Below are 11,583 nucleotides of genomic sequence, written 5' to 3'. Positions count from 1 at the left end.
GCATCCTAGAAGGAGGCCCTGAAGTTAAATGTTATCCTTTTGTAGTGATCCTGGAGTGGTACTCTGCTTTTTTTGTGGTGAAAGAAAGAGAAAAAGCTGAAGAGGAAACTTAGTCAATACCCAGAACTGCAGCTTGGGAAAGGTAACAACATCTTGGATCAAACATTCTCAGTGTTTGGCTGGAAAGTCAATCTGGACTCAGCCAGTTTGGCACACACAGTAGAGGGCAGTCGGTGGAAAGTGTGCCAGGCTGCATCATCTTCCTTTCTTTCCTTTTTTCCCTGCCTCCCATCTTTGTTCAACCTTTCTCAATATTCCCTTTCCTATTCCAGCAGTTGCTGCAAGGGCAGCATATGTCTTGAGTAGATTCTTTCACTCTTGGGTGATGCCTGCAGCAGTCTTCATTGGGTACTTGATGATTGTAGGCAGAGACAAGTGGAGGGACTGCCTCTGGGGGAGCCCAGAGAGGTGCCAGCTGGATGCCATGACCCTCCTGTCTCTTGCAAGTGTAACACAGCTCCTTGGCAAACACCAGGGGAGGTCTGCCAAAACAGGAAGATTAACTGGGGATACAGAAAATATCTGTGCAGACAGTTTTCTCCTATTTAAGTTTCCTGGAATGAGAACCTGCTTACAGAATGTGCCTCCAGCCTCTTGAAACAAAATCTCCTCAGCTCCTCCAAAGTGACAGTAGGGGGGGGGAGAATGCTGTGTGAAATGCCAACTGCTGACAGCAAGTGAAAGCAGCTCTCCCACCGCCTCAGATAGTATCAGGCCAGCTCCATTGGAAATGAAGCACTGAAACTTGGATGTTAAGAAAGACCCCAAGCTGTTGCCCTGCTGAGGAATTTGACAGGAAGGACTAATTTGTAGGAGCAAGGTTAGATAAAGACTTCAGAGAGCTGGGGTGCAGTTGGTTCCAAAGCAGGATGGTTTAGCTCGGCCAGATGATGGTGTACTTTATTTGATGACTGGTAAGCACACTGCTGCCAGGCAGAGCCACATTCAGACTCCAGTTAACAAGGCAGCAGGTGCTAGCTCAGTCTGTGTATTTCCAGATAGTCCTTCAAGCATGTAAATGGCATCAAGCAGGCAGGAACTGGCATTGAATCAAACCTGGGAAGTGAACTGCCCCTTCTGCAGGCAGTGCTGGTGAGGCTGCTTCACTGGAGGGGTAGGTAAGGCACAGAGGGCAGTGGCTGCTCTGTGCCACCAAGGGCTCCCCAGGGTGGTTAATAAAAGCTGTCTGGTACCAAACTTGGTGATCTGTGCTGTGGAATCAAAGCCTAACAGTGTCAGTTGGAGCCAGATTTCTGTGTTAAATTAGAACATCAGCTCAAAGTAAAGCGTGCCTTAGCAAAGAGAGTTAAGTGCATTTTGAAGGTGATCTGAACCCAGCCTGGCCTTGCAAGGTGGAGAAACACCCATCTGAAGTCCCCTGAGTAAACTGAGACTCAGTTTCAAATTCCATGCAAGCCTGTAGCAGCTGGCTCCCAGCCCTGGGTTTCTATTCATGCAAGTTTACCTTTGCAGCTCCTGTGGGGCACCCATTTTAGTCAGGCTTTGATTTTCCTCTTTGCTACTGCCTGAAAGCTTGGCTTCTGCAGCTGCCCTTACAGACAGCATTGTCCAGTACATGAAAGCTGGCAGCAAAGCCTCTGGCTCTCACAGCACCACAGTACATTAGAGCTTGGAAGGGACCTCCAGAGATAAGTCCAAACCCCTTGCCAAAGCAGGATCACTTAGGGCAGTCCACACAGCAATGCATCCCAGTAGGTTTTGAATATATCTGGGCCCCTCACTTCACAAATGATGTTGAATTGCTTGAACGTGTCCAGAGAAGGGCATCAAAGGTGTGGAGAGAGCTGGAGCACAGCCCTGAGAGGAGAGGCTGAGGAAGCTGGGGTTGCTTAGCCTGGGGAAGAGGAGGCTCAGGGGAGACCTTACTGCTATCTACAACTACCCAAAAGGAGGTTGTAGCCAGGTGGGGGTTGGTTTCTTCTCCCAGGCAACCAGCACCAGAACAAGAGGACACAGTCTCAAGCTGTGCCAGAGGAAGTTTAGGCTTGATCTTAGAAATTCTTCCCAGAAAGTAAGATTGGCCACTGGAATGAGCTGCCCAGGGAGGTGGTAGGGGTTGACGTCCCTGGAGGTGTTAAAAGCCTGGATGAGGCTCTTAGTGCCATAGTTTAGTCAGTTAGTTAGGGTTGGGTGATGGGTTGGACTTGGTGATCTTGGAGGTCTCTTCCAGCCTGGTTGATTCTGTGATTCTGAGAAGGAGACTCCACAACCTCTCTGGACAGCCAGTGCTGGGTCACCCTCACCACTGTCAGGAAAATCTCTTGGCAATAACAAAAGAGTGGTCACAGATTTTGCAGGAGGAGGGTGGCAGAAGTAAGAGCAGAGCTCACTGGTACCCTATGCACTGTTCCCTTGATAGCACGGCCAGGGCTTCGCTACCCCTTCCCAGGCAGCAGGCAGGGAAACCTGCAAGCTGTTGTTGCTGTGTTTCAGATGGAGTAACGTGAGACAAATGTGAGCCAGCTTGGAGCTGTGACTCCACAGTGGTCTTCTTGATCAGTGATTTCCAGCTGAATTCCAACACCTCAGCAAGGTGGAAGGAAGAAGAGCTGGTCTGTGGGTGAAAAGCAGCAGGGTTGTAGTTGGGATGATCCAGCCATGGAAAAGAGCTGACCTGTGTCCTCATCTTGACTGTGGACTCGTGAGTAGTGCCCACATAGGAGGAGGGGGGAATGGAGAAGTCTCCAGAAAGGGTGCTGCACAGCAAGAGGCGTCTGCACGAGAGTTTTCCTGTCACCTAGCTCTAAGCTAGGTGCACTGACTCCTGAAGACCAGGCAGGTGGCCTGGCGCTCCCTGGACCCCAGCAAGCAGGAGAGAAGTAGAAGCTGGGTGGTGGTGTGAGTGTGCTGCCACCTTTGCCAGAGTGGGCAGCTGAGCATCAGCAGGTCTCAGCTTCTGGCTCGGGCTTGGCAGCAGGAAGTGGTGATGGCCTCTCGTGGAGCGTGATTTCTACCACTGCCCCAGATCGCTTCCGGGGCTCAGGGCTCTCCTCTGACCACCTCCCCACCCTCCGCACTCCTTTGGCCACCTTGGGCGCGTTCCTGCAGGGGTTGTGGTCGTAGATCACCAGCTTTAGGCCGGGGAGGTGAGCCAGGCTGGGGAAGAACCGGATGGAGTTGCGGTCCACGTCGATCACCTCCAGCAGGGGCATGTCCAGGAGCACGGCGGGGAACTCGGCCAGCAGGTTGCCCGACAGCCAGATGCTGCGCAGCTCCTGCAGGCGCCGCAGCCGGCCGGGGAGGCTGCGCAGCGCGTTGGAGCCGGCGTGTAGGGTCTTGAGCAGGCGCAGCTCGCACACCACCTCCGGCAGGCACTGCAGGCAGTTGGACTCGATCCAGAGGGTCTTGAGGTTCTGCAGGAGCCGCAGCTCGAGGGGCAGGCTGCAGAGCTTGTTGTTGCCCAGGTAGAGGATGCAGAGCTGCTTCAGCGTGCACACCGCCAGCGGCAGCGCTTTGAAGTTGTTGAAGTCCAGCGCCAGGATCTGCAGGTTCTGCAGCTGCTCCAGCTCGGGAGGCAGGTGGTTCAGGTTGTTGTCGCTCAGGTAGAGCTTGACCAGTTCCTTAAAAGAGCAAATATGCAGGGGCAGCCGCCTCAGCTGGCTGCCGCTCAGATCCACCATTTTATCCACTGGCATCTCTTCTAGGTCTTCCAGCAGGTACTTCTGGCACCTGCTGGAAGGCACAAAAGCAGCTACGGCTTTCAGGCTGTTGCCCATCCCAGGGAGTTCTTTCTTTGTGGACTGTAGGGACTGCAAGGGGCAGGGACCCACCTTGGTCTTCTGCTGTGCCAGTACTGGTGTGACAGTAACTCAGCCTTCCCAATATATAAGGCTCTGTTTACAGGACACCAGCCACTAATCTCAAGGGCTCTGAAATGTTTCTGATAACCAAATGAGTGTTTGGTGATGGGGATTACAGACAGCACAACTCAGAGAGCAGGTCTCCCTCTCTTGCCCACACTCTTGCTCAGCCCTCCCTGAAAAACCTTCGCTCTTGCCTCTTCCTGCACACCGTGAATGTTCTCCAATTTTGCCTTGAACTGTTACCCTGACACCCCAGAACCCCTCACCTCTTGCTCAGGCTGTGCTCTCTGTGCAGCTGGTGCTGGCTGGGGGGAGGGATCAGCTCAGGAAAATAAAGACCACAGCAGACCCAATCTTTAAGCTCAAAACATTTAGCTTTCATGAAGCTCTTGGTGGAAATGTTGGATGCAGTTTAATTGTTCACAGTATCACAGTATCACTTAGGTTGGAAAGGACCACAAGGATCATCGAGTCCAACCTATCAACACAGACACAGACCCCATGACTAGACCATGGCACCAAGTGCCACGTCCAATCTCCTCTTGAACACCTCCAGGGTCGATGACTCAACCACCTCCCTGGGCAACCCGTTCCAATGACGAATGACTCGCTCGGTGAAGAACTTCCTCCTCACCTCGAGTCTGAACCTCCCCTGGCGCAGCTTGAGACTGTGTGTTGTTTGAAACACCTCTGCAGGCTTGACTGACTTTCATAGATTCATAGAATAATTGGCAGGGTTAGAAGGGACCTCAAGGAGCATCCAGTTCCCACCCCCCTGCCATGGGCAGGGACACCTCACACTGCATCAGGCTGCCCAAAGCTACATCCAGCCTGGCCTGAAAAACCTCCACTGCCTCCCTGGGCAACCTGTGCCAGGCTGTCACCACCCTCATGGGGAACAACTTCTTCCTAACACCCAATCTGAATCTCCCCATTTCTAGTTTTGCTTCATCCTCCCCAGTCCTATCACTCCCTGACACCCTCAAAAGTCCCTCCCCAGCTTTCTTGGAGCCCCCTGCAGATATTGGAAGGCCACAATTAGGTCTCCTCAGAGCCTTCTCTTCTCCAGACTGAACCACCCCAACTCCCTCAGTCTGTCCTCATAGCAGAGCAGCTCCAGCCCTCTGCTCATCCTCATGGCCTTTCTCTGGACACCTTCCAGCACCTCCAGATCCTTCCTGTAACAGAGGCTCCAGAACTGGACACAGTGCTCCAGGTGGGGTCTTACCTGAGTGGTGCAGAGGGGCGGAATCACCTCTTTCGACCTGCTGGCTCTGCTTCTCTTGCTGCAGCCCAGGCTCTGCTTGGCTCTCTGGGCTGCAGCCTTTGCAGGCAAGTGGCAGGGTTAGGGATTTACTTTGCAGGGTTCCAAATGCATAATTTCAGGGTAAGTTGCCACCTGGTCCTTATCTTAAAGCTTTAACACAGAGACTTGGCAAACTGCTATCTTGAGCTGTTCTGCTGTTTATGTTCCTAATTTAATGGTGCTTGCTGTAGCCTCTGGCACCCTTGGCTGTATTTCATGATGTATTTCATTGCATTATGGTTTGCTTCTTGTCTGAAGCTCCATTTAAGAGGTTCACTGCCACAACCTGCTGAGGCTGTTCTCTGGCTGCCTTCTGTCTGTGCTACCACAGGACCTGTGTCCTAACCCAAACCTGTCCAGAAACTGCCATGAATTTAATTCCATCAAGTTCCTCACTTGTTATGGTGAGATAAATAGAATGTTTATGGCTATGAAGATGTGACAGCATAAACTGTTCTCACAGGATCACTGGATGCTAGGGGTTGAAAGGGACCTTCAAAGATCTTCAAGACCAACCCCCCTACCAGAGCAGAACCATAGAGTCCAGCACAGATCACACAGGAACATATCCAGACAGGGCTGGAAAGGCTCCAGAGAAAGAGACTCCACCATCTCTCTGGGCAGCCTGCTCCAGGGCTCTGGGTCCCTCACAGTGAAGTTCCTCCTCAGTTAGCAATTTGCTTTACTTCAGGCTGCATTTGTCTATCTTTACTCTGAGGGTGGTGAAACATTGGAACAGGTTTCCAGGGAGGTGGCTGAGGCCCCATCCCTGGAGATATTCAAGGTGAGGCTGGACAGGGCTCTGGGAACCTGATGTAGTTGAGGATGTCCCTGCTGACTGCAGAGGGGGTTGGACTGGATGACCTTTGGAGGTCCCTTCTGGCCTGGACCATTCTATGATTCTATGGCTCACAGCGGAAAGGAACAACAGAGAGGGCATCTGGGAAGTGGTATTGCAGCAGAACAGTGAACAGCAAGTGACCTGAGTGCCAGAAAACAGCTTTTGGATGGAGAAACTGGGCAGAGTGTCAAGCCTGGAGAACAAAGATACAGCACAGTCATCTGCTGCTGTGCTGTGGAATAGAGGTGCTGAAAATTCTCTCCTGACAGAAGGCAGCACTTGCTGAGCACAGAGCCCCAGCAGCAAGAGCTGGTTGGCACAGAATGAGGATATCAGAGCAGCTACTTCTCTGCTATAATGCTCTGTGCCCTGCCAGAGGCCCACCAAGGGGAATGTGTCATTCCTGGATTTCCCAGGGCATCCTTTCCCAAGCAGTTACCCTTTGCAGTATGGTCTGACTTTTAAAAGGAAATTTCTCAGAGCAAGAGTGTTCAGGGCTTGGAATGTGCTGCCCAGGGAGGTGGTGGAGTCCCCAAGCCTGGCTGTGTTTGCAGGTGGTTTGGCTGTGGTGCTTGGGGCTGTGGTTTAGGGGTGAGCCTTGCAGAGCAGGGTTCTGGGTTGGCCTTGGTGATCCTGAGGCTCTTTTCCAACCAGAGTGTTTCTCTGTGATTCTGCGCCTCTGTAATCCGTAGAGAGCCTGGGCATGGCGGTTTAATCATTATTCCAGCTTATCAACAAAAGTCATGATGACCTTCTGCCTCTGCTTTTTGTACCTCTGCTGGCTAAATGGATGTCTGCTGGGAACACACTGTGAGCTCAGAGCATTTGGGGAAAATAACCTTTGACAGGGGGTGGGGGGAAAGGCTGCATCTGTGCTGAGGAGAAGAATCTCAACAAGGATAAATGCAGAGTCCTGCACCTGGGCAAGAAGAATACACTGCAGCAGGACAGGCTGGGAGGGGATCTGCTGGAGAGCAGCCCCAAGGAGAAGGAGCTGGGAGTGCTGGTGGGCAGCAAGTTCTGCATGGGACAGCAATGTGCCCTGGGGGCCAAGAAGGCCAATGGGATCCTGGGGTGCATTAAGAGTGTGCCCAGCAGACCCAGGGAGGTTCTCCTCCCCCTCTACTCTGCTCTGGTGAGGTCACACCAGGAATATTGCATCCAGTTCTGGGCTCCCCAGTTCAAGAGGGACAGGGATCTGCTGGAGAGAGTCCAAGGGAGGGCTCCAAGGATGCTGAAGGGACTACAGCACTGCCTGGGGAGGAGAGGCTGAGAGCCCTGGGGCTGTTTAGTCTGGAGAGGAGAAGACAGAGGGGATCTAATCAATGTCTGTCAATATCAGAGGGCTGGGTGTCAAGAGGGAGGGGACAAGCTCTGCTCATTTGCACCCTGTGACAGGCAAGGGACAATGGATATAAACTCCAGCACAGGAGGTTCCACCTCAACATGAGGAAGAACTTCTTCACTATGAGGGTCCCAGAGCCCTGGAGCAGGCTGCCCAGAGAGGTTGTGGAGTCTCCTTCTCTGGAGCCTTTCCAGCCCTGTCTGGTTGTGTTCCTGTGTGACCTGTGCTGGATTCTATGCTCCTGCTCTGGCAGGGAGGTTGGTCTTGAAGATCTTTGAAGGTCTCTTCCAACCCCTAACATCCTCTGACCCTGTGATGTGAGAGTTAGCAACTTATTGGAGGCTCTAAAGTAAAGGCAATTCCCACAGCAGACCCAAGGCAGCATTTTGAAAGCCACTTCAGGTCTTTCAAGTCATCCTCATGCCCTCCAGACTTCCCAGAAGTGTTTATGGCATTTGAGGAAGAGTTCAAAGCATAAAGGCCCTCGGCACAGACAGCGTCTTGCTCCTGTCAAAGCAAGGCTGCCATAGCAGAGGACCTGACATCTGCTCTGCTCTGCGTCAGGGAGCACCTCTAGGCTCCTTGAGAAATGCCTTTGCTTTCTGGAAGTTCACAAGTGGCCACTTCATGTTGCTCACCATTCTCATTGCCAGCCCCTGGCTCCTGTAGCTCAGTGACTCAGGGACAGCTTCAGGATGGAAAGTGTGGCTGCTGGCTGAGAACCTGTGGAAGAACTCTGAGTCCTGAATAAACAGAATACAGAATCAACCAGGTTGGAAAAGACCTCAGAGATCATCCAGTCCAACCTATCACCCAACACCATCTCAGCAACTAAACCATGGCACCAAGTGCCTCATCCAGGCTCTTTTGAAACACTTCCAGTGATGATGACTCCACCACCTCCCTGGGCAGCACATTCCAATGGCCAAGATCTCTTCCTGGGAAGAATTTCTTCCTCACATGCAGCTTAAACCTCCCCTGGCACAGCTTGAGACTGTGTCCTCTTGTTCTGGTGCTGGTTGCCTGGGAGAAGAGACCAGCCCCCACCTGGCTACAACCTCCCTTCAGGGAGTTGGAGAGAGCAAGAAGGTCTCCCCTGAGCCTCCTCTTCTCCAGGCTAAGCAACCCCAGGTCCCTCAGCCTCTCCTCACAGGGCTGTGCTCCAGACCCCACCTCAGCCTTGTTGCCCTTCTCTGGACATGGAAAACAATATAAAAGAGATAGTTTTCTAATTTTTAAATTAGATTTTATTATTTTGGGAAAGAAAGTATTACACTAGAGCTGCTGGTGGCTTTTCAGGTCCAAAGCTTTGCACACGGCTGTGAGACGACCCCAGGCTCAGCCTTTGCTGAGTTTCTGTAGCCCTCACAGTTTTGGAGGTAGGTTTGACAAAGCAAAGCATGGACTAATGAATAGAGCTCTCAATTTGTTCATTTTAGAGCTCTTATACCCTCCTTAATCAGCTGACATAGCAAAGGAAGAGACTTGAAGGAACAATACTGAAGGATGTCTGCAGTCTGTGCTGATAATCACAGTATCACAGAGTGTTAGAGGTTGGAAGGGACCTCCAGAGATCATTGGGTCCAACCCCCCTGCCAGAGCAGCATCACCCAGGGGAGTCCACACAGGAATGTATCCAGGTGGGGTTGGAAAGGCTTCAGAGAAGGAGACTCCACAACCTCTCTGGGCAGCCTGCTCCAGGGCTCTGCCACCCTCACACCAAAGAAGTTTCTCCTCATCTTGAGCTGGAACTTTCTCTGCTCCTTCCATTGCTCCTTGGCTTATTGCTGTGCACCATCCAAAAGAGCTTGGCCCACTCCACTTGATCTCCACCCCTCAGCTATTGATAGACATTGATCAGATCCTCACTCAGCCTTCTCTTCTCCAGACTCAACAGCCCCAGGGCTCTCAGTCTCTCTTCACAGGGGAGATGCTCAAGTCCCCTAAGCATCCTCCTGGCTCTCCCTTGGCCTCTCTCCAGCAGGTCTCTCTCTCTCCTGAGCTGGGGAGCCCAGAACTGGACCCAGGATTGCAGGAGTGGTCTCAGCAGGGCAGAGCAGAGGGGGAGCAGAACCTCCCCAGCCCTGCTGGCCACACTCACACACATCTTGATGCATCCCAGGCTACCATTTGCCCTCTTAGCCCCAAAGGGCACATTGCTGTCCCATGCAGAGCTTGCTGCCCACCAGCACTCCAAGGCCTTTCTCCATGGAGCTGCTTTCCATCAGGGCAGCCCCAAACCTGTCTTGGTGCCTGGTGTTATTCCTCCTCAGATGCAGGACCCTGCACTGGTCCCTATCGAACTTCATGAGGTTTGCCTGCACCCAGCTCTCAGCCTGTCCCAATCTTGTTGGATGGCAGCACAGCCTGACAGGTGTCAGCCACCCCCCAGTTTTGTATCATCAGTGAACTTGCTGAGGGCGCTCTCAGTCGCCTCGTCCCTTTACATTTGCTTAAAGTGGCAAGGGGCAATGGATACAAACTCCGGCACAGGAGGTTCCACCTCAACATGAGGAAGAACTTCTTGACTGCAGGGGTCCCAGAGCACTGGCACAGGCTGCCCAGAGGTTGTGGAGTGTCTTTGGAGACTTTCAAGACTCCTCTGCACGCATTCCTGTGTGACCTGCACCACATTATATGGTTATGTGGTCCTGCTCTGGCGGGGTGGGGGGTGGGGGGTTGGACTTGATGATCTCCAGAGGTCCCTGCCTGCCCCTACCATCCTGTGATCCTGTAAAGTCTGTGACAGGCATTCAGACCCCTTCCCCACTCACAAATGCTGTCTGTCTGGTTTTCCTGCTGCTTTTTCCTTGACTGGAGCACTGTTGCTAGAGGAGATGATGACCCCTGCTGCCTTCTTGTTCTTGCCATGCCCTCTTTGCTGCACACTGGCACACATCTGCTCTCTTTTAGGGGGGATTATGTCACTCCTTAGTTCACCTGGTTCATGTGGTGAGCAGTTTATTCTAAATAAGTGGTGTATTACAGGCTGGAGAGCTGGGGGTGGAAAGTAATTTCCTTTTCCCCAGCATCCTAGCAGAGGCTTTTAAGCACAAAAATTGAAAGGGCCAATTAGTGACTGGCTGGAAAGCAGCCCTGAGGAGAGAGACTTGGGGGTGCTGGTGGAGGAGAAGCTCAACAGGAGCTCTCAGTGTGCACTTGCAGCCTGCAAAGCCAATCAGATCCTGGGCTGCATCAGGAGAAGTGTGGCCAGCAGGGCTCTGCTGAGACCCCACCTGGAGTACTGCCTCCAGCTCTGGGGCCCCTATTACAAGAGGGATCTGGAGGTGCTGGAAGGTGTCCAGAGAAGGGCCCCAAGGATGATCAGAGGGCTGGAGCACCTCTCCTATGAGGACAGACTGAAGGAGTTGGGGCTGTTCAGTCTGGAGAAGAGAAGGCTCCCAGGTGACCTCATTGTGGCCTTCCAGTATCTGAAGGGGGCTACAAGAAGGCTGGGGAGGGACTGCTCAGGATCTCAGGCAGTGATAGGATTAGGGGGAATGGAATGAAGCTGGAGGTGGGGAGATTCAGGCTGGAGGGGAGGAGGAAGTTCTTCCCCATGAGAGTGGTGAAGCCCTGGAATGGGTTGTCCAGGGAGGTGGTTGGGGCCCTGTCCCTGGAGGTGTTTAAGCCCAGGCTGGCTGAGGCTCTGGCCAGGCTGATGTAGTGTGGGGTGTCCCTGCCCATGGCAGGGGGGTTGGAACTAGATGATCCTTGTGGTCCCTTCCAACCCTGACTGATACTGTGATACTGTTCAAATGTAGCTTTAATGTATGCTGGCCACAAACTCCTCATGCAGAGGAAAGATGCAGAAAGTCTCCCAGGCAAATTGCAGGCTCATTGTTGAGCTTCCTCCCAGGCAGCTAATGGGTTCAGGGCTGCTCTCTGTCAGGTTAGAGCCTCTCTTCCACACCATCCTTTTGCTGCCAGCTTGAGCTGAACCTGAATCTCAGGCAGGATTGGGAACTGCCAACCTCGGGGAACTCACAGGAAAAGAAGTCCAAGCAAGCCCTTGCAAAGGTCTTGCTGAGCTGTGTGAAGCTCTGGCTGTTTATTGCTGCATGAGGCAGCCTGTCATGGTTATTCTAATTTAATTTAATTCAATTTAATTTAATTCAATTTAATTTAATTTAATTTAATTTAATTTAATTTAAATTAATTTATTTTATATTTTAATTAATTAAAAAAATATATTTATTTTCTTTTA

General features: G+C 52.2%; 1 protein-coding gene across 1 annotated transcript; it reads right to left on the bottom strand.

Moving 5' to 3' along the window:
- Nucleotides 1–2,960: 2,960 nt before the first annotated feature.
- LRRC10 (leucine rich repeat containing 10) lies at nucleotides 2,961–3,797 on the bottom strand. Its single transcript, XM_068170624.1, has one exon. It carries the CDS (start codon nucleotides 3,795–3,797, stop codon nucleotides 2,961–2,963), a length of 837 nt encoding a protein of 278 aa, XP_068026725.1.
- Nucleotides 3,798–11,583: the final 7,786 nt, after the last annotated feature.

This window comes from Melanerpes formicivorus, unplaced genomic scaffold (genome assembly GCF_026170545.1).
Source record: "Melanerpes formicivorus ecotype bairdi unplaced genomic scaffold, bMelFor1.0.p_v2 SCAF_474, whole genome shotgun sequence".
Lineage (NCBI taxonomy): Eukaryota > Metazoa > Chordata > Aves > Piciformes > Picidae > Melanerpes > Melanerpes formicivorus.
The sequence above is the reverse complement of the archived record's forward strand: the minus strand, read 5'-3'. Positions and strand labels throughout refer to the sequence as shown.